At 39.2% G+C, this 22,075-nt stretch overlaps 1 protein-coding gene across 1 annotated transcript in view; it reads right to left on the bottom strand.

Annotated features, from left to right (window-relative positions):
- The window catches only part of LOC118890253 (amyloid beta precursor protein binding family B member 1 interacting protein), a 100,744-nt gene that overhangs the window by 44,223 nt on the left and 34,446 nt on the right, over nucleotides 1-22,075 (bottom strand). Inside the window, exons 3-6 of the mRNA XM_036842802.1 lie at nucleotides 12,357-12,428; nucleotides 10,058-10,145; nucleotides 6,412-6,704; nucleotides 3,924-4,001 (exon numbers count right to left, since the gene is read on the bottom strand). Coding sequence (XP_036698697.1) covers nucleotides 3,924-4,001; nucleotides 6,412-6,704; nucleotides 10,058-10,145; nucleotides 12,357-12,428 — 531 coding nt within the window. The remainder of the gene's footprint in view (nucleotides 1-3,923; nucleotides 4,002-6,411; nucleotides 6,705-10,057; nucleotides 10,146-12,356; nucleotides 12,429-22,075) is intronic.

The raw sequence follows: 22,075 nt of genomic DNA, 5'->3' as shown, positions 1-22,075 counted from the left end.
ATATAGGGTAAAATGACTCAAGAATGAAAAAACGTCCCCTTTCTAATCCATCATAGTAAAGATTTAATGGTTTTTATCATTTCTTCTTTTTCTTTTGCAAACTAATAAATACAAAATTATCTCAGCCCTAAATCATTTCCAATATATACATTTTTGCTTCTATGATAAAATTTACAAATGGAATTGGTCTCCTGTGTCACAGAGCTTTAAAACAAAGAAACAAATAAAATCAATGAGTGAATCCGATTCTGTTTCCAGTTCCAACAGCTTTGCAACACAAACTGTGTACATCGCTTGTGATCCAAAGTGATGTCAACACCCCACAGAATACTTGAGGGCAAAGTACTTCAGATAAACTTGATTCCACCCTTTATAAAACATGTTGTAGCTTATGTGTTAGTACATCTTAGTTACTTTATTAATGGATGAGTATGACTCAGTTATTTTTTTTAATGTTCTGTGCCACACAGCCTTTTGTTTTTAGAAATAAGTCTGGAGTGTCCTAAGTCAGAAAAAATATACACCTTAGCTTCTTAATTTTCTTTCCTCTCCCACTGATCAGAACTGCTTCTGTTTCACATCTGCTTTGTTGACTAGAGGCAGGTGGTGCTTTTTGCTACTGTTACAATTCACCTCAACTAAATTATGGCAAAGTTCTCTCGAAATACTGCTTTCTCCTCCCTGTTCTCTTCATCTCCAGTTAAGCAAACTGGCCAAATATGCTAGTTGTTCTACCTTATTTTTTATATTTTTTAAAAATTTATTTATTTATTTTGTCTGTGTTGGGGCTTCGTTGCTGTGCTCAGGCTTTCTCTAGTTGCGGCAAGCGGGGGCTACTCTTCGTTGCGGTGCACGGGCTCTCCTTGTGGTGGCTTCTCCTGTTGTGGAGCACGGGCTCTAGGCGCACGGGCTTCAGTAGTTGCAGCATGCGGGCTCAGTAGCTGTGGCACATGGGCTTAGTTGCTCTGTGGCATGTGGGATCTTCCCAGACCAGGGGTCAAACCCATGTCCCCTGCCTTGGCAGGTGGATTCTTAACCACTGCACCACCAGGGAAGTCCTGTGTTCTACCTTTTTAATCTAGGAATCAACTTCTCTTTTCATTTATCCTCTGAGAGTATCTCCAACGTGGCCCCCATTTTATAAGCCATCCAGAGGTTTAAAATAGTTGAAATAATTATGAATTGTATTTTTACTCATTTTCTCTTGTCTTTTTATCTCCAAAGGGAAAGTCGGCAACCGAAGACAGCCCATCTTCCCCTGCCATCCATTTGTAACTTGGTTCAATACATGTTTATCTACAGTGAGGTCTTGTGCTAGAGAGACGGCTATGAAACAGGTCACCCTGCTCTCATCCCTTCCCCTACAATCCATTTTCCACACAATGGCCACTATGATCTTTAAAAACCATATATTACCCCTTGTTAAAAACCCTCATATGGGGACTTTCCTGGAGGTCCAGTGGTTAGGACTCTGCGCTTCCACTGCAGGGGGCACAGGCTCAATCCCTGCACGGGAAGCTAAGATCCCGCATGCCGCGTGGTGCAGCCAAATGCTTTCCTGCTGCACTTACAATACGTTCCAAACTCTTCCTTAGACCTGTGAGACCCTGTGACCCCACCTGCCTCTCTGCCCTCAGCTCCTCCCGTTTTCCCTCTTGCTCAAGAGGTAAAGGGGATCAACAGTATGGTGACGGATGGAAGCTAAATTTTGGGTGGTGAGCACACTGTAGGGTATACAGAAGCAGAAATATAAGAATGTACACATGAAACTTACATAACGTTATAAACCAATGCTACCTCAATTAAAAAAAAAAAAGATTCCCTTGGGCAGTATCACTCCTTCCGGCTTTATTTTCTTCATAGCACTTCTCTCCCCCGCTAGAAGTGAACTCCACACAGGCAGGGACCTCACCTGACTGGTTCACCTCCCTGTACCCCCAGCACCTGTTCTATGAGATGAGGATGCATCGGTAAGGAAAACACAAAACTCCCTGGAGGAGCTTCCCTGGGGGTGGGGAGGGGAGGTAGGCACTAAACAGGATAAACAAGTAAACTGGACAGCACGCCTGACGGGGAGGAAGGAAAGCAGGGGAAGGTAAGGGATGTCAGAGGTGTGTGTGTGCGTGGCACTGAGCAGGTGACCAGACCTAGTGAGGGACAGAGAGAACCCACCGGAATTTGGGGAAGAGCTTTCCAGGCAGGGGGACCGCAAGGCACAAAGGTCCTGAGGCAGAGGCATGCCTGGAACATCTGTGGGGCAGCAGTGAGACCAGTAAGCTAGAGCGGAGGGTGAGGGAGAGAGCTGGCAACCAGATCATGCAGGGACTCGATGTCGTCGTGAGGATTTGGGCTTCACTGTGTGTGTGTGTCGGGGGGGGACATCCTTGAGCAGAGGAGGGACAAGAAAAGAGGTGGGAAGAGAATCACACGAGGGGGACTGGTCTTAGAAACATGACAGTCCGTGCACAGGAACAGGAAAGACCATGGACCACCTGCCACAAGTGCAGGCGGGTAGGGAGGCAAATGTGTTGGGAGCTTGTAGAACCTTTCTTTGGATTGCTTCTGCTTCTCAGTGCAATGGGCTGAGAAAATGTGGGAGAGGAAGGAGGTACTGGAGATTTTCAGAGAGAGGACAAGGTGGAAATAGTTTTCTAGGTTTGTGGGAGAGAGACTGGACTCAGAAGCTCAGGCAGCACTGAAGGTCCAGGCTGGATTTAACCAGGGGTTCACAGAGTGAGGACAAGGGGGGAGAAGGCAGCCGAGGATGTATCAGTTCAATAACCGACCACAGAATGTAATCACACGTAGAGAATGGGGAAGAAAAATGGTAAGAAGGTTCATGCATGCTTGAAATGAATGGAACCAGAATGATCTGGAAAAATTCTCATAGATGAACCTTGGAAGTCTGGATCCTGGGGTAGTCAAGAAATATTTATTAAATATCGATCAACATGTACTGAAATTCTTCATTCAAGGAACCATGAGAGGTGCTGCAGGAACATAAAATCTAATGCCCTGTATGAAAAGAATAATTCACCCAACTGTAAGTAAAAAGTTCTTAACGAGTCTCAGCCACGGTATATGCTTCAGGAGTTGAAGTGAGACTGTTTATCTTTCTCTTAATTTACCTAACTAACTATTGTTAACACTTTATTATTAGGTAGACGCTTCTACTGAGGTTAAATACATGTGTCTCTGATATAATACAATATATGTGTCTCCAGAAAAACCTATGCTCTACAGAAAAAGCACGATAAATTACAGGCTTATTGGGACAATAGGGTCGAGGCAGGTCACTCAAAACCTATGCCAACTTTGAACACACAGCGCTAGCCAAAAGAACATTTGGTATTTCAGGAGAGAACTTGGACACCCAGGGCAGGCTGGAGGCTGCCTCTGGGGGTATATAAAATGCACAAAAAAATCGTGGAAATGAGGTGATGCCACTAGAAGCTGAACTCTGACCCAGCTGACTCGCCAACTCGCCCCCAGAAGGGGGCGCCACCTGCAATTACCCAAGATTGAGCAGAACCCAGAGGGCATCCTTAGGGGAGGGAGCCCTGGGGGTAGAGACTTGGAAACCTCCACATTTACACTAACAGAGGTCCCCTATTTATCAATCACAAATGAGCCAAGCGAGGTCATGGAAAGAATAATTTATCTTTGTCCTTAAATTTAAAAAACTACAACTCATTGGAAAGCACCACTAGAAATTAAAAATTTTTTCAGCTTTAAGCATAATAAAAAGTCATTAATTTGACTGCCCCATGCAAAAGTGATTCATAATTTACCTTCTTGACCTTAAATTTAAAAAACTACAACTCATTGGAAAGCACCACTAGAAATTAAAATTTTTTTTAGCTTTAAGCATAATAAAAAGTCATTAATTTGACTGCCCCATGCAAAAGTGATTCATAATTTACCTTCTTGACCTTGGCCTCCTTCAGTTTTTCCAATGCTAGCTTAATTTTATCAGCCTTGGCTTGGGCTTCTTCTTCTTCCTGTAAAATGACAAAACATTCAACACAGTTCATTAATAACACCAGGGAGTAAGTACCCCTGCCGTCGCTAGTGTCTTAGTCACTCTATGTTGACAAAAGGCTGTGTTATATAGGGCACCAAATTTCACATGATCGATTTTCAAAATTTAAGTAACTGTAACAGAAATCTTCAACCCGGAGATACAGAAGACAGTCACCCTTTATATTTTAGGAATAGTAACTTAAAAGATGAAATGATGACTCAGAGTTTCACATATTTAGTCTGCAAAAATCTCAAAATTTGGCTCAAAATTGGGTCTAACCTGAGGAATCTATAGGTGAATCTCAAGGGATTTGAGCACTTCCTGAAATTATATACATTCCTTTGGATCAGTATGCGTTTTCTGGGATTCCTAGTTTTTATTAGATTCCTAAAGGGTCCTTATCTTCCCCAATCAAACTTAAACTTATAATTCACCAAAAAAAAAAAAAAAAACCACAACAGACTACTGACAAACACATGAGCAGGCAGAAAAGAGAGTGAAATATTTTATGAGCCCAAAGCAGATATATATCTTCTTATACCAGTAGTTCTTATGTTGTTTTTGAGCCACAAACCCCTTTAGGAATATGTTTAAAGCAATGAAGCCCATAAAGCTTCACATATGCATTTGACTTTGCATACAGTTGGGAATCACAGACTCCTTGACATCTTCATGGACCCTATATTAAGAGCTTCTGCTCTTTAGAATGGCTGTTATTGAAGACAAGAGATAAAAAGTGTTGGCGAGGAAGTGAAGAAATGGAAACCTTTGTGCACTGTTGGTGGGAATGTAAATTGGTGCAGCTGCTACGGAAAACAGTATGGCAGTTCCTCAAAAACTTACAAATAGAACTACCATATGATCCAGCAATTCCACTCCTGGGTATCTACCCAAAGGAAATGAAATCACTATCTTGAAGAGATCTACACTCCCATGTCCATGGCAGCACTATTCACAGCAGCCAAGACATGGAAACAACCTCAGTATCTGTTGATGATGAATGGATAAAGATGTGGTGTAGTATACAATGGAATATAATTTATCCATGAGAAAAGGAAATCATGCTGTTTGTGACAATATGGATGAAACTTGAGGGCATTACACTAAATGAGATAAGTCAGACAGAGAAGGACAAATAGTGTATGATCTCACTTACATGTGAGAATCTAAAAAAGCTGAACTCATAGAAACAGGCAGTTGAATGGTGGTTGCCAGAGGCTGGGGACAGAGGAAATAGGGCGATGTTGGCCAAAGGGTACAAACCTCCAGTTATCACATGAATAAGCTCTGGGGATCTAAAGTACAGCATGGTGACTACAGTTAACAGTACTGTATTATAAACTTGTTTAGAGAGTAGATCTTGTATGTTCCCACCATATGCACAACAAAAAGGTAATTATATGAGGTGATGAAGGTGTTAACTAACCTCGCTATGGTAATCATTTCTCAATATATGTGTATCTGATCATCATGTATGCCTTAAACCTGTACAATACTGTATGTCAATTATATCTCAATAAAATTGGGGGAAAAAGAGCCTCTGTTCTATATGGATCACCAATTTTCAAATAATTTTTATACAATAATCACACAATAGAGCAATGAGTAGGATTTAATATTTGATTTATATTTCATATTTGTTCATTCAAAAGGCATTGTAGGGACTCTCAGTGTTACTAGGGTCATATTTATGAATACTGATCATCACCCAGTACAACGAATGCAGAAGCCACAGGAAATAGAGCTAGGTTCTTACTCTAAAATATTTTAAAAGTGGCTTACTCTAAGAAAAATCCTTAAAGCGCTCTTCTTGCATGGATGAGAGATATGAGTTAACGTCCCACGTAATGACAGTATGAACTTCCCAGAAATCTATTAATATCAAGCACTCATCACCTACCCGCCCCATAACGCCCCTCCCAACTATGACCTTACACGTGATACACAGACATCTTTGCCCTACTGAATACGGCTGCCAAATTCAGCAAAATTCCATTTAGTTCAATTCCAAAATATGTAAGGAATGCCTTCTGTTCTTTATGTACTGGACTAGGACCAGGGACACAGAAATGTATAAATCACTTCCACAGTTCATACCAAGTTAATAAAACATGACCCCAAAAGGTTGAGTATTATCAGGGAAAGCTGCATACAAATATAGATTTTAGCCAAACTATAACAATTCCTGAATATGGCCCTAATATGTTCTTTATACACACCAATTTGTCCTTTTATGGAGACTCTGGCTTTGCAATGAACACATCTGGGATCCTTGTTTTTTAGAGTCTCAGAGCTCTGGGCGTACAAGCTTGAATGTAACCGCCACTCTGGAGAAGGTCAGAGATCTTGGTTGGCAGAGGTCAAGAGTCCTGACCCCACGGACTTACCTGAGAGAGAGGTTCAGGAGCGGGTGGTGGCAAAGGAAGGTCTAACATGGGATCAGCTGGTGGAGGAGGTAAGTCATCCTCATATTGGCTAATACTCGGTGCAGCAACATTTGCTGCGTAACCAAGAGAGGCTGCACCACTGAAACTTGGTACATCCAGAGATGCTGAATGAGGTCGGCTCTGAGAGGACTCCTTCTGGGCCTGGATTGTCCTCTGCTCAGCTTCTCTTATGTCTGCTACCAGATCGGCCATGAGAGCATCTAAATCTTGGTCTTCCAGTGCATTTAAGGACTCTGATAGGGAAAATCACGTTAATGGTCAAGACAACAATTTGCACCTAGGAAAACTTAACGAAGGTCATTTTAAAGAGTACATTTGAGTAGTGGTTGCAAGGGGCTGGGGTGGGGGAAATAGGAAGAGGTTGGTAAAAGGGTATGAACTTTCAGCTATAAGGCGAGTAAGGTCTGAGGATCTAAGTATAACATGATGACTACAGTTGATAACACTGTATGGTATAATTGAAATTTGCTGAAAGAGTAGAACTTAAATGTTGTCACTAAAAAAAAAAAGAAGTAAATAGGTGAGGTGATGGATGTGTTAACTAACTTGATGGGGGGAATCCTTTCACAATGTATATGCACACCAAATCATCACATTGTACACTTTAGATATCTTACAATTTTGTCAATTAAACCTCAATTGGGACTTCCCTGGTGGTGCAATGGTTATGAATCTGCCTGTCAATGCAGGGGACATGGGTTTGATCCCTGGTCCGGGAAGATCCCACGTGCCGCAGAGCAACTAAGCCCATGCGCCACAACTACTGAAGCCCGTGTGCCTAGAGCCCGTGCTCCGCAACAAGAGAAGCCACCACAATGAGAAGCCCATGCACTGCAACGAAGAGTAGCCCCCACTCACCACAACTAAAGAAAGCCCGTGCACAGCAATGAGGACCCAACACAGCCAAAAAAATTAATTAATTAATTTTTAAAAAACCTCAATAAAGCTAAAAAAAATCCCTCCCCTCCAAAAAAAAATAAAGAAAAATAAAGAAGAGAAGAGAAAAAAAATGGGGGAAATGTCTTCCCTACATTGGGACCTCACAGGTCAGCTATAAAGTCAACTCCAAACACCTGATTAGATGCCTAAGTAGAGAATTCTTGTACATTCTGGTGCAAAATCTTAGAGTTTTAGAAAGTAGGGGAGGGGAGAGGCTGGAAAATTCTCCCCAGGTCTTTGGAGGGCAGACAGAGCACCACTGATAAATATACTTGGAAGAAAGTAGGTCTCCACCAACTGGGATTTATTTAATATGCCTTGAGACTTGGGGTGAGGGCAGAGTTTCTGTGGGCACACCATCCAACTATAGGAACTCTCACATCACAAAAAGAGCAGTTAATGATAAATATTCAATAGTAGGAAATAAAGCACCAAGGGGGTTAAGGAATGAAAAAAAAAATTTTTTTTAATTGGGATTAAGTGGTAAAGACTTCATAAGACAGTGAGCTGGGAGTTAACTCTTAAAGGAAAGGGCATACCCAAATTTTCAGAGTGAGGGTGAGGGAGGACGATTTTCACTGGAATTTCCTCCATGTGAGAGATTACTATGGAGATAAGACCTGGGGTCCTGAACGCTGATTAGACCACGTGGCATACAGGGAGCCGTGGCCGTGAGTCGCGTTGCTACAGCACTTTGTCCATCAGGCAGTCGCCGGATGGTGAGTGTGATGAACAAAGTATGGACAAGGAGGAAGTGATGACAAGGAGGAGAATTCTAGCTGCTGTGTGCAGCGTGAACTGGATTGAGGAAATGCGGGCAGGGGAAATGAAGCCCTCTCAGGAACAAATGAGCAGAAAGCATGGTGAAATCATTTATTGCCAAACATCATCAGCATAAACACCATGTAGCATATTACATTAATGCTAACAGTTCTATGTACAGCACTTGGACTGAAGTTTGGCTCTCTTAACTGGGTAAAAAGCATTTTCCTTCTAAGCCACCGCTGTTTTGCATATAACTTTTCATAAAATTAAGTGAAATTTAAAAAATCTCAGAGAAAGTATGTGTAGAACTAATGAAGCATATTCCTAATTTTCTAGTGTTATCAATTACATTGTGACTGTAGACACACACCAAATGATTTTAATCCTTTATAAAAATTTTAGGGACAAAATTCCCACAGTAACACATATAGTAACAATTTCCAAAGCAAATTATAATCCTCAACATATTGGTATGGGATTGAGTGATAAGGAATTGGGGATTCTGTTCAGAAGTTTATCGTTAACTCTCCAAATAACTTTGGGTGAAATATTTTTTGACTCATTTTAAGCAATGTTTTAAGGGAAGACAGTAAAAACAAAAATCTATTCCTATTGTATTTCCCAACAAATTTAATTTTCAGTACATATCAGTACTTTTTTATGGTCTTGTCTCCTTAATGACACGAGTTTCTTGTTACTGTCTTTTAACATGACTATGTTTATATATTGCTGGGTTTCTTGGTTTCTGACATTTTCAGTAATTTTTTGATACTAGGTACTAAGTGCTTCGAAAGCATTAGTTGAGCTTACTACAACTAAATTACTGACTCAATTTTAATTTTAATTGAACTGATTATTCAGCTGTTATGAGTGTGCCAGGCAAATCTGCATTGTTCATATGTGCAAGTATATGTTCTCTATTAACATCATAATTTTACAAAAGTGTGCTGGTTTTCTGAAATTTCATGAATGTTACCATCATTCCATGTTGCAATGGAAACGACTGACAGAAATAATAAGTTTATACGGAAAATAGAAAAGAGGGTGGGAAAAAGAGGAAATCAGAAGAGATGTACTATAATTTATCAAGATACAAGTATTGGAACCTTAAGGGTTTATCTAAAAATTACTGAAAATGACAGAAACAAAGGAACCCAGTGAGTGATGGAAATAAAACTTGGAACTCTGGATTTCTGTAACTGGCCTTCTCTATTATTTTGTTTTTTATTCTCTTGGTTGGCCCTGCAAGTCTTTGGAAAATCTTTTCCAAGAGTTGCAGTGAATTCTCATTAATTTGTAAGCAATTACTTCAAGATTCATTGTAATTTGAGTAGCACATGGGCTAAAGATTGTCAATACACTAAGTAGGAAGAGATTTTTGTTAATAAAATATGACAAACTTCAGGAGACTAAAATGTCAAATAGAGCAAATATACTATATTATATATTAAATATCTATTAATTAAAATATATTTTGAAGCATCTAGTCATATATTCTCAATCATTATGAAATGGGCAGTTCATTAATATCCTCAAGGGGACACTTCCTTATTAATATTTTCTTATACTACTCTACCTTATTACTGTAATGGCTTAGGAGTAAGAAGAAACTCTCTGTTTTTTAAAAAAAAAAATTAGAAAGTTTTGAGACTTTCAGCAAATACAGGATAGTGTTCCTTTTCATTACAGGCAAAAATATCTTCTTGGCCTCTCAATTCAATCCAAACACAGCAGCACTAAATCTAAATGAAATCCAGGACTTTAAAAATTATACTTGTCATGATGTCCAAGTTCCTTAAATTTTGTTTTCAGATTACAGTTGTGTACAGATTTTAGTCGTTGTTATCATTTCAAATTACTTAAGAAAAGAAATGATACTCACCGTTTAAATCCTTAAACCCCACACTGTAGTTAAATTCAGCTCTGGGTGGTTTAGGTTCTGGAGGAGGGAGAGTGTCGACTCCTAAACTCTGTGAAAACAGACCCCATCCCCCAAAGTTATTCATGATACTAATATTTTTGCAGTGTAATTTAATCATTAAGTAAAGAATCATTTGCTGCTTATACATGTTCTCTTTAAATATGTTCTCTAAAAACTGTATTCTTACTTGAACATGCTTTAGGTGATTTTTTTTTCCTACAGAAAACGACAAGTTAAAAATTATTCTAGAAGGTACATCTTGAAACAAAACAGGTCAAATGATGAGAATGAGGTTGTTCAGTTTTAGAGACAACAAAAAATTTCCGGGAATGAAGCACTGTGACATATACACTACATACAATTCATAAGGATTTAAGCTATGACATCAAAGAAAGGAATTGTTTAGTCACTTGAAGATAAGAGCTGTTTCAGGATGCAATCTGTTATTACACAGTAAAATGTTAATGCTGTTACTCTTATTTAATAAAACTTGTTACAAAGAAATTAAGACACAGTAAGTTAGTAATTTTGTAAATAACATTATTTTCTAATTGATAAAGTGACTGCTTGTATGATTTAAAAGCTAATATTTAAAAATATTTTTACATCCATAGTTTGAGAAGTGATTTCACCTGTTCTTAAACATGAATGTTTTCATGACAATGAGTACATTCTTTGATGTTAATTTGATTTGGTAAGTAACATCCTTGTTCATGTCTTAAATTTCTGAAGGAAACCAATCATTATAGGTTTGAGAATAAATTAATGAGATATCATCAGTTATACGTAGAAAAAAAAAAGGCCATTAATTAAGAAGAAGTTAAAAAAAAATGAACCCAAGCAAGTTAGAATCAAGGATAAAATGTAGGGAAAAGTGACTGCAACTCCAGAATTCATTCTAAAAACCAGAATGAGCTTGCAAAAATTGCCGAGAAATGGGGAGGTTGATGGAGAAACTACGGGGCAGATACCAGAAAAAAAAATTTAGTGAAAGAAAGTACAAAAAAATTCATTAACTAGTTGGTTTTTAAATGCTATAACTGGGAAGTATAACATCACAATTAGGGTTGCCAACTCATTTTTTTCTCAGGAATATAATTTACTAGGCTACTTACAGAAATTAGAAGTAGTTCTCTAACAAAACATGAATGCATGAATGTGTAACATAACAGGCTTTGAGTAAAATAGAGAGAGAGGGAAAGGAGAGAGAGGAAACCGGTTTTAGGAAGGAACTCCTTCAATCCCAGTTTTAGCCAAGCAAACCCTGTGACCCCACTCACCTGAGCGCAATAAAGAAAGATCAAAACCCAGAAAGGCCTTCAGTGAAGGCAGATCCAAGACACTCTAAGGGGCCCTCTTCTTACTCTTGAATTAGAGTAACAGTACTCAACTATGAAAATCCCAGACTCTGACCAATCAGAATAATCATTCCTCTATGGAGCAGAAGTGAGTGAATGGACAGAGAGACCACAGATGTTCATTAAACCCTCCCCCTTCATGGGAGGAAAAAGGTCCTCTGATTTATAGAAATGTGGCTTCCATCCTAACACTCCCTGGTTATTAGTCAGCACCCTTTTCTCTAAGCCTGTTGTCTCACATTTTGTCTCTTCTTTCATAGAATCTAAACCTTCTTGAATGTTATACGGAATATAAAGTAGATGCTAACTAACAGTGATTTATTTTTCCTAAAATAAATACTTAAAAAAAACATAGATTATTCTTCATTTACTTTGTAGAAAACTTTAAGATCCCTATCATATTGAGGAATATTGGGTGATTCTTATTTTAGTGTTTTATGCAGAAAGCGATGAGCTGACTAGTCTTTATATAAAGGTAACTGCAGGGGAAATTGTTTAGTGGTAGTGGTTGTGGAAGCTTTGCTTGGGGAAAATTCCTCCACTGGTTAAATATTTGATCACGATGAGCATGAAAATTGCCATAACAGAATGTATGTGTGATCCAGGTATTCAATTAACTGAACTCAGAAGGGTATAAACAGGAAAAAAGGTTTATTTTCTCCCCCACCACTGTTACATCAGGAATATGTAATATTGTCAATTTCCAGTCTTTTTAAAAAGATAGCTCTCTTGTCATATTAAAATAAATCTGTAACCCCATTTTTTTTCTTTTAATGTTTTTTACTTTGAAAAATGTCAAACAAGAAGGTGAAAAAATAGTACAATGGTCAACTATATACCCTTCGCCTACATCCATTTAACCCCATTTTTTTCTCATTTGAAAGTTAAGGAAGGGAATTTACCTGGGTCAGGAGATCCATCTCTCCCAGCAAATTGCTGAACATTTGGTCTATATCTTCGTTTGACTCACCCATCTGAAAAAGGAAGAAATCCAGTTATAAACAATCTAATAAAAGTCTGATCCCCGGATAACTGTCCCATCTCTTTCTTTTCCCCAAAAGCCCCATAGACAGGCAAGTAAGTCGAGAAGAGAAGGTTGTAGAGAGGGAGGTGCATTTCACCCTGAAATTCCATGCCTGACCTCTCTGCAGTTTGCTTGGTCCAAGATTGAACGGAACCCTAGTAACTGTCTCAGACCAACAATTGGACTCTTTTTCCAGATGGAACTAGTCTCTTTGGGGCCAAGGGGACAAAGTGGACACATTCAGGAATTCACATCACTGTAGGACACCCTGATTGGAAAAGGAGAAAGCCTCAGGCCACAGGTGACGGCATCAGAGTCATGTAGAACTTCATTTCCATTTAAAAACCTACACAAAAATGATACGTCAGTGGTAAGATTATTTACCAAATGATTCCTTGCTTTACAAAGTTATCTCTGAAACAGCAGCTTTTGGCACATTTACTTGGAAATATTAGGGTGACAAACACTTAGAACTAAAATGCCCACACAATCAAGTGATGAGAGATGGAAATAAAACAAATTTTACATTATAATCTTTCTCTACTTAAACCGAGTGAAAGAACTGTCCAAGAGAGGAAAAGTGTTTCCATAAAGTGGGGTGGGGACGCCCTGGGAGGTGTAACCAGTCTCTCTCCTCCTGATATGGTTGGCAAGGCTGGGTTAGGACATTAGGAGACATGATTATGAGGCTTAACTAGTAATGTGTTGTTTAGCAAAGGGACTCAGCTGCTTCATCTGTAAGATAAGGAGTTTACCGCAGATAATTTCTTAGGGTCCCAAATGCTCTAAAACACTAGAAGATTAGTACCAATTACAGCTCAAGCTAAGAAGTCTGGTGAGTGCAGCATGTATTATTTAAGCCAAACAATATTTATATGTATGTATGTGTGTGTTTGTGTTTTAATCATTTTATATGGAAACTTTTAAATATATACAAAAGTAAAGAGAATAATATAATGATTTTTATGTACCCAGTGTCCAGCTTTAAAAATGATCAACTCATGACTAATCTTTTTTATGTAGATACATGTAGCACTAAAAGATTGTTTGTTTTTTTTTTTACCATAACCATAATACTATTATCTCTGCACACACACATGTGTGTTTGCATTTAAAATAAATTATTTGGGACTTCCTTGGTGACACAGTGGTTAAGAATCCACCTGCCAATGCAGGGGACATGGGTTTGATCCCTGGTCCGAGAAGATCCCACATGCTGCAGAGCAACTAAGCACGTGCGCCACAACTACTGAAGCCCACGAGCCTAGAACCCGTGCTCCGCAACAAGAGAAGCCACCACAATGAGAAGCCTGCACACCGCAATGAAGAGCAGCCTCTGCTTGCTGCAACTAGAGAAAGCCTGCGTGCGGCAACGAAGACCCAACACAGCCAAAATAAATAAAATAAAATAAATTATTTGAATTGCAAAGATTTGGAAGCAACCTATGTGTCCATCAACAGATGAATGGATAAAGAAGATCTGGTACATATATACAATGGAATACTACTCAGCCATAAAAAAGAATGCAATTTTGACCTTTGCAGCGACATGGATGGACTTGGAGGGCATTATGTTAACTGAAATAAGTCAGACGGAGAAAGACAAATACTGTATGATATCACTTATATGTGGAATCTGAAAAATACAAGAAACTAGTGAATAAAACAAAAAAGAAGCAGACTCACAGATATAGAGAACAAACTAGTGGTTACCAGTGGGGAGAGGTAAGGGGGAGGGGCAATATAGGGGTAGGGGATTAAGAAATACAAACCATTAGGTATAAAATAAGCTACAAGGATAAATTGTACAACACAGGGAATATAGCTAATATTTTATAATAACTACAAATGGAGTATAACCTTTAAAAATTGTCAATCACTATATTGTACACCTGTAACTTATATAATATTGTACAGCAACCATACTTCAATAAAAAAATTATTTGGCTAAAATAGGCAAAGTCAGATCTATCTTTCCTTGAATAAATCATCTTGACAACTTACAGTTCTCCCTTTACCATAACTTCAAACTAATACTCGAGCAGTAATACTTTTTCATATTTAATAGCTTTAGCTAATCAGGGGTTCTCTCTTTATAAAATGTGTATATAAAAGACCTTTCTCATACTGACTCTGCTTACTTAAAATTGACCTGAATAATTTTTAAAAAACCCAATTCTTGAAAGTACAGAGATGTGGTGGTGATGATGATGAACGCCTTTATCTAGCACTTAACCATGTGCCAAGAACTGACCTATAAGCTGGGTTGATATTAACAGAAAACACCCAGAATGGCACTGACACTGAGAAATCAGAAGGAATGAGGGCTGTAAAAACCATCTGGAGTGAATCAGTGCATATCCTCCAAATATCCACCCTGCAAAGTTAGTGTTCAATCTTCCCATATTATCTTCAATAGTTATCTTCACTTTACATCACTCAGGAAATCTTCTGGCTTAATTTTCCCGTCATATATTTTCCCCCTCTCCCAATTTTAAGAAGGAACAACAATTTTTTCCCTGTACAACTTTACCACCTTCACTGAAGATGAGATGAGGATTGAGAGTATTTTCCATCTGAATTTCCTGCTCCCCACAATAACTCTTTCTTTGCTCTCCTTCCAGGCTCTCTCTCCAGTGAAACACAAAAGCCTCTCTGAGCTATAGTTCCTGAGTACATTCAATAGTCATTTCAAGTTTTCAGTTGTGCATGTTTTATATTGGAGGGAGAATATCTGAATTGCTATGATTGTTAATTTTCCAGAACCTCCTATCTGGCTTCCAGTGGAGGAGGTATCTTGCAGGAGCATGGGGAAGCTACAAAACTGGGTTGACCAGGAAGGGCCAGGAAGGGGACTTCATTCAAACAAAAGAAGTCTATGAGGGCTTCCCTGGTGGCGCAGTGGTTGAGAATCTGCCTGCTAATGCAGGGGACACGGGTTCGAGCCCTGGTCTGGGAAGATCCCACATGCCACGGAGCAACTGGGCCCGTGAGCCACAACTACTGAGCCTGCGCATCTGGAGCTTGTGCTCCGCAACAAGAGAGGCCGCGATAGTGAGAGGCCCGCGCACCGCGATGAAGAGTGGCCCCCGCTTGCCGCAACTAGAGAAAGCCCTTGCACAGAAACGAAGACCCAACACAGCCAAAAATAAATAAATAAATAAATAAGTAATAAAAATAAAGGAATTCCTTTAAAAAAAAAAAAAAAAAAGAAGTCTATGATACGATGGGACAAGCCCACTTCTAAGTAGCAGACACACCTGAGAGAATCAGGTGAACATACACATGGGACAGGGAGGCACGTGTTGGAGTCTGATGAAGCCATTCAGTGAGTGCTCAGGGTCAAACCACACAAGGTAGGCAGATGAGCACTCAGGTACAGAAGAGACAGGTAAGGCAGACACTGCAGGTGTGGGTCTATGGGTGTAGATCTAAGAGGTAGGAAGGATTCAAACAGCATCAGTGAAGAAACGATGGAAGAAGTTCATCCCGTTCTATGTGGATTGTTGGGTTTAGTGTTTATCATAGTCAGAGAAGGAAACAGAGATGCAGGTGGGCCCTGCCTCTGGCTGGGGAGGGAAATCAATGCTAGGATCCATTCACATATGGTTTTAATCCCCTCCCAGTTGCTTACAAAGTATCTGAATCATACTCTCCCTTCTTCAAATTACCTACAAAATAGAGGAAAGAAAATATTTAAGTGAACGACGTACTCATGGTTTCAAAAAGTGTCCCTTCAAACAATTAATCTGGTTTCAAAATCTTATAATTCACTCATTACTTTAATAAGAGGAAATTAGCAGGAAAAAACTATAAAATTCCAGAACTGCCCATGTGAATTTATTTTCTTTAGAATACTATGCAGTACAATAATGTGACAAAATAAAGGAATCCTTCAGATGAATTATTACTAACAGGGAAAGTTAAGAGTAAGTACTAGTGTTAACATATTTCAAAGTTTTTCGTGAGAGAAAAGTAATCCTTTCAGAGTGGAAAAAAACAGATTTATTTGCTGACCTCAAAACTGCCAGTCAGTGTTAAAATAAACTCAAAGGAACCAAAGATGATGCTAGTAATAAGAATCTTATCCTTGATGCTTTCTCTTAAACCATTACATTTGAAAAAGCGCTAAATGATGAAGAATGAAGTCTTGAAAGGAAATGTGGCATCGACGGGTCAGAAATATCCACTGAGCCCAAAGACCTTAGCTTCTCAGCCTGTATACACCACTGATACAGAATGGGGTGAGGCATATAAACACCACTATATATAAAACATAATCAACAAGGACCTACTGTATAGCACAGGGAACTCTACTCAGTACTCTGTAGTAACCTAAATGGGAAAAGAAATGGAGATATGTATAACTGAATCACTTTGCTGTACACCTGAAACTAACATGATATTGTAAACCAACTATACTCCAGTATAAAGTAAAAATTAAATTAAAAAAAAAAAACAAAAACCAGAATGGGTTGAGGACTTGCCAGAGTGAATCATACACCTAACATGGAAATAACTTGAAACAGCAGTATCTTCTTGTGACCTCTGCTGACTCTCCCTGCGTTCATCTGGTAAAAATCTTTCCCCCTGCCCTTTCATTCCTTTTCCCCAGAGTCTGTTGATATTGAATTATTTAAAGGAGTCAACACCAAATTTATTCTGTAAATCCTGTCATAAGTAAATATGTTACTGAATGGATCACAGTTTAAAAGAGTTGTATCCTTGGTGAAAATAATAAAACATTCAGTTAAGGGCTATTAACATAAATGTGTATTAATGTGTACATTCAAATCATCTTACATATTTATCTTCCCCAAGAAAACCTTATGGACAGAACAAGAGTCCCGTGGATATATATAGTGCCTATACACATACACATGCACGAGAAAATAGGGCTGTGTCTATTTGTATGTTCGGTATTTCCTGAAGGTCAAAATCAGGATTAAAAAGAGAGAAACCGAGCAAGAAAACACCCAGCCCTGAGCACTCAAAGTGTTGTACGGGTTAACAGCCCCAAGAGCAGGGGTGGAGAAGCCGTAGTGAAGCAATGGATTGCAAAACAAGCAATGTGCACATCGCAACTGGGTGGAATTAACATCTTTTTTGTAAGTATGTCATTTCTGAATTCCTTTTGTGTCTTGGGAAGAACAATAAACCGTTGATTTAAAAAATTTGGAGGGACTTCCCTGATGGTCCAGTGGTAAAGAATCTGCCTTCCAGTGCAGGGGATGCGGGTTCGATCCCTGGTTGGGGAACGAAGATCCCACCTGCCTCAGGGCAACTAAAGCCCGCGCACCACAACTACTGAGCCTGCATGCTGCAAACTACAGAGCCCACGCACTCTAGACCCGGGGTGCCACAACTAGAGAGAAAACCCACATGCCACAACTAAGACCTGATGCAGCCAAAAAAAATAAATAAATCAAAATTAAAAAAAAAATTTGGAATAGTTCTTTATCAGACAGATTTTGCTAGGTTTTTTTTTTTTTTTTTGGAGGGTGTGGAGAGTAGATAGGAGAGGGGTGGGTGGTTGAGGCTGTACATCCAGGCTGAAATTCTGCCTCAGATTCCTTAAATGACAGGACAATTTTCCCAAATTCTCAGTCTTTCCACAAGGCTCAATCAAGCTTCTAAGTCTCAGTTTTTATCTTCAGATAGTTTTTCTTCTCCACATATCTAAATTTCATATATAAACTTTAAATACACATATTTTAAAAATCTGTCCATAAGAGAAAACATTGTGACTACGCCAGGTGATGGATATGTCAATTCAACTTGTTGTGGTGATCGTTTCACAATATATACATATATCACATCATTATGTTGTACGCCTTAAACTTAATATGTCAGTTATATCCCCAGAGAGCAGGAAAAAAGTCTACCCTAAGTACTCTGATATATATATGCTTACCAGGACACCTGTTTATATCTATGGCCAAGTTAACCTCAACTATTTAACTCAGTTTGGATGCAGGTTTCCTTGCCATTTGCACGAGCAATTCCAGCCATGACTTTGGACCTGAGCCAGGGCAGACCTCATTTTATCTGAGTGGCTCGCCTAAAACAGCCCGTTCAATAGTCCACAGTCCTTTCCATCATTCTTCCCCCTCTGGTGCATTCTCCTCCTACATGCCCTAACTTGGCTCTTGGTCATTATTCATGTATTAGTCTAATTCAGAAACCCTGGCATAGTCCCTGACTCTTCCCATTTTTCCACCCAATCAGTCAAAAAAAATCCTGCTGGTTTCCCCCGCAGAGAGCTTCCTTTCCTCCATCCTTACCGTTGAGGCCCTCACCAGCTCATCCAGCCTGCAGGCTCCTGGACCCCCCATCAAGCCCCATCACCATCACTTCGAATTTGAAATAGAAATTTGAATGCGCCAGCCTCCTGTTTGAAAATCCTCCCTGACAGATCATGATGAAGTGGGGAGAGTTCAAGTCTCAGTTATGTCTTTCAAAGTCCTTCGTAATTTGCCCCAACCTACTTTTCAGGATTCAACTCTTACCCATCAGGGCCCTTGACATTGTCCGACCAGGCTTTTAAACATTCTCTTTGTCTTGGTATATGCTACTCCCTTTAAATAACATCCTCCTCAGGGCACTTAGCCTTCATAAAATCCTACTGATCATTTGGAATCCAGCTTTCATGGATGTCTTCATACCTGACGGAGAGATGTGCTGTCCACTGTACTTGGTAACCCTATCAGTAAAACCAGGCCCCAAAAACAACAACCTTGATAAGGCATGTAACCTCCCTGGGTTTGCTTCCTCATCTGTAAAATGAAGAGATTAATATGTAATTCATAGGATTGCTGTGACATTTAAATAAAATAGCGTACAGTACTTAGTGTAAGCACTCAATAATAGCATCCGTCATACTGGATCGCGCTCTTTTTGTTACTGTGTTAGAACTTCTTTCCCAACTGGGAGCTCTTATTAAGTAAGGATTAGCTCTTGCTCATCTTTAGGTTTAAAAGTGCTTTGTTGAAAACACAGAGAGCGTAGGTAACCTCCCAGACTAGTGGGAAGAAGTCATTAGTCACTGTCATTCCACCTCCTGTGCCCTAGACGTGGAGTTTGTTGCCCTGCATGCAAAGATGTGACATTCCGGGGCTGGACAGTCCTTGGAGGTCACCAAATCCCACGTTTCCTTTAACTACCAGGGCAAATAAACAGAGAGTCTGTTTCCAAGCTGTAATCACAGCTACAGGTCTCTGGAACATCACTCATTATAGCAATAGTTCACTTTTTTTTTGGTACTTTCCAAGTGAGTAAATACTGGTATTTATACAGATAAATTTTGTTGGCAAACACAGAGGTTCACCGGGATTCACATGTATTTAGGCCTGAATCAGTTTTTGTTGCTTTGAGAAAAATCTAATAGCCACCATGCAACTCAAGTGACGTTATCCATGGCTTTCCTTCTTATCTAATTCAACCTGAAGTCACTTAACATTTCAAGGAGTAGGTTAATTTGCCATTATTTAATAAATAAAAACAAATTATATCTTCTATTTTAAGTACTCCTTTATTCACACCATATATCTAATTCATTTTAGCCCCATAAACAGAGATTCACACCTCACTTTAGAACAAAAATGGAATAGCTTAATTACACAGTAATAAATCAGGTTACCTATATCACTTTAACAAATAATCTATATTATATGTGTTTTGCTATTTACATAGAATTAGCTGTATGTCTCAGGCTTGCACTGGGCTTCAAAACTGAGAATAAATTATATGTGCCTGTTTGCATTTGCCAATGTCACATTTTGTTTTTTTACGTGTTTATGTGTAAATTTGCAAATCTGTGAGAACAAAAATGAATACACACATGAACACATTCAAATATTCTTCTCATGACACGTATGTTATACTTTCTTGTTCGGAACTGAATTTTGAGCATAATAGTATTAAAATAAGGGGTTATACAAGCTTTGTCTGTATAGCTGGACTTTTGTATGTTCTTTGCCATCCTCTCCCTGACCTCTCTTCTATTCCAGTAGTTTCCTTTAACCTCTCGCCTGTTTAATTTGGTACATCATGCAATACCTTAAGAGATGACTCTTAGGAGAAAAAAAAAAGGGGGGTTATTTGACACATTTAAAAAGAAAAGATATGTTCATAAAAGCACAATTTTGTATATTAAATAAAATAGTTAATAATAAACTTATAAGAATTTTTCATAAAATAGAAAACAAAACGACTATTGTTCATACAGGTTTTTAAAAAGTGGTTCTGGGACTTCCCTCGTGGTCCAGTGGCTAAGACTCCGCGTTCCCAATGCAGGGGGCCCAGGTTCAGATCCCTGGTCAGGGAACTAGATCCCACATACCTCAATTAAAAGATCCCGCATGCCACAACAAAGATCCCGTGTGCCGCAACTAAGACCCAGCACAGCCAAATAAATAAACAAATAATTTTAAAAAGTGGTCCTAATAACTTCTGCATAAAAATCAAAAGGTTAAGATTTTTCCTTTTTGATGATCAATTCTTGGCTTTACTGACAGATGTATTCAGTGGCAGCCAGCAGCAATACAAGGAAGAACCTTGTGTTATTTACATTTTTATAAGGCACTTATTTGTCAAAAGCCTGCTTTCCTATAGCACCAGATTAAGAGATTATTAATTTGTGGATGGTCTAATTTGATGGTTGCAAAGCTCTTCTTTTCAGCCATGCTTTAGTCATGCATCGTCTTTACTTGCATTGAGGTACTGGTACCAAGAACAGAATGAAAATTTAGAGCAATAAGAATTAAAAGAAAAGATAGAATAGTTGTTAGTAAAAACTTTTTAATGCAACAACAAAGGATGTGTAAAATTGACTTTTTGATCATTAAAATGAGTTGGTCAATTAAGTTCAGACAGGTTAGAACTGGTCTTCAAAATTCCACCAGAACAGCCATCTATATACCCAGAAGAAAGTCCCCTGCTCTGTTGCTCCCATGCGTGGCTGTCGGTTGAGAGAGAGGAATCTACTCAGTCTCTCTACCTGCCTGATGATAATAAAAACAATATCTAATAACTATTAGGTGTTCTTACTCTGTGCCAGGCACTGTTCTTGAGCTTTACATGTATTGACTGATTAAATCTATCCTCACAGTCAACCTAGATAGGACACTTATTTTCCCCATTTAACAGATGAGGAAACTAAGGCACCCAGAGGTTAATTAACTTGCCTGAGGTTACACAATTTAAGTCAGTCAACAAATACTTACTGGGACTTCCCTAGTGGTGCAGTGGTTAAGAATCTGCCTGCCAATGCAGGGGACACGGGTTTGATCCCTGGTCCGGGAAGATCCCACATGCCGTGGAGCAACTAAGCCCGTGTGCCACAACTACTGAGCCCGTGTGCCACAACTACTGAAGCCCACGCGCCTAGAGCCCGTGCTCCGCAACAAGAGAAACCACCAAGATGAGAAGCCCGCGCACTGCAAGGAAGAGTAGCCCCGCTCACCGCAACTGGAGAAAGCCCACGGGCAGCAACAAAGACCCAATGCAGCCAAAAATAAAAATAAACAAAACAAAAAAACAACAAAAAAAACCAGGTTGCTCGGTCCCATTCCCAGTGTTTCTGACCAAAAAAAAAAA

This window comes from Balaenoptera musculus, chromosome 2 (genome assembly GCF_009873245.2).
Source record: "Balaenoptera musculus isolate JJ_BM4_2016_0621 chromosome 2, mBalMus1.pri.v3, whole genome shotgun sequence".
NCBI classification, from domain to species: domain Eukaryota; kingdom Metazoa; phylum Chordata; class Mammalia; order Artiodactyla; family Balaenopteridae; genus Balaenoptera; species Balaenoptera musculus.
Note: the sequence above shows the minus strand (reverse complement) of the source record. Positions and strands in the feature narration are given on the sequence as shown.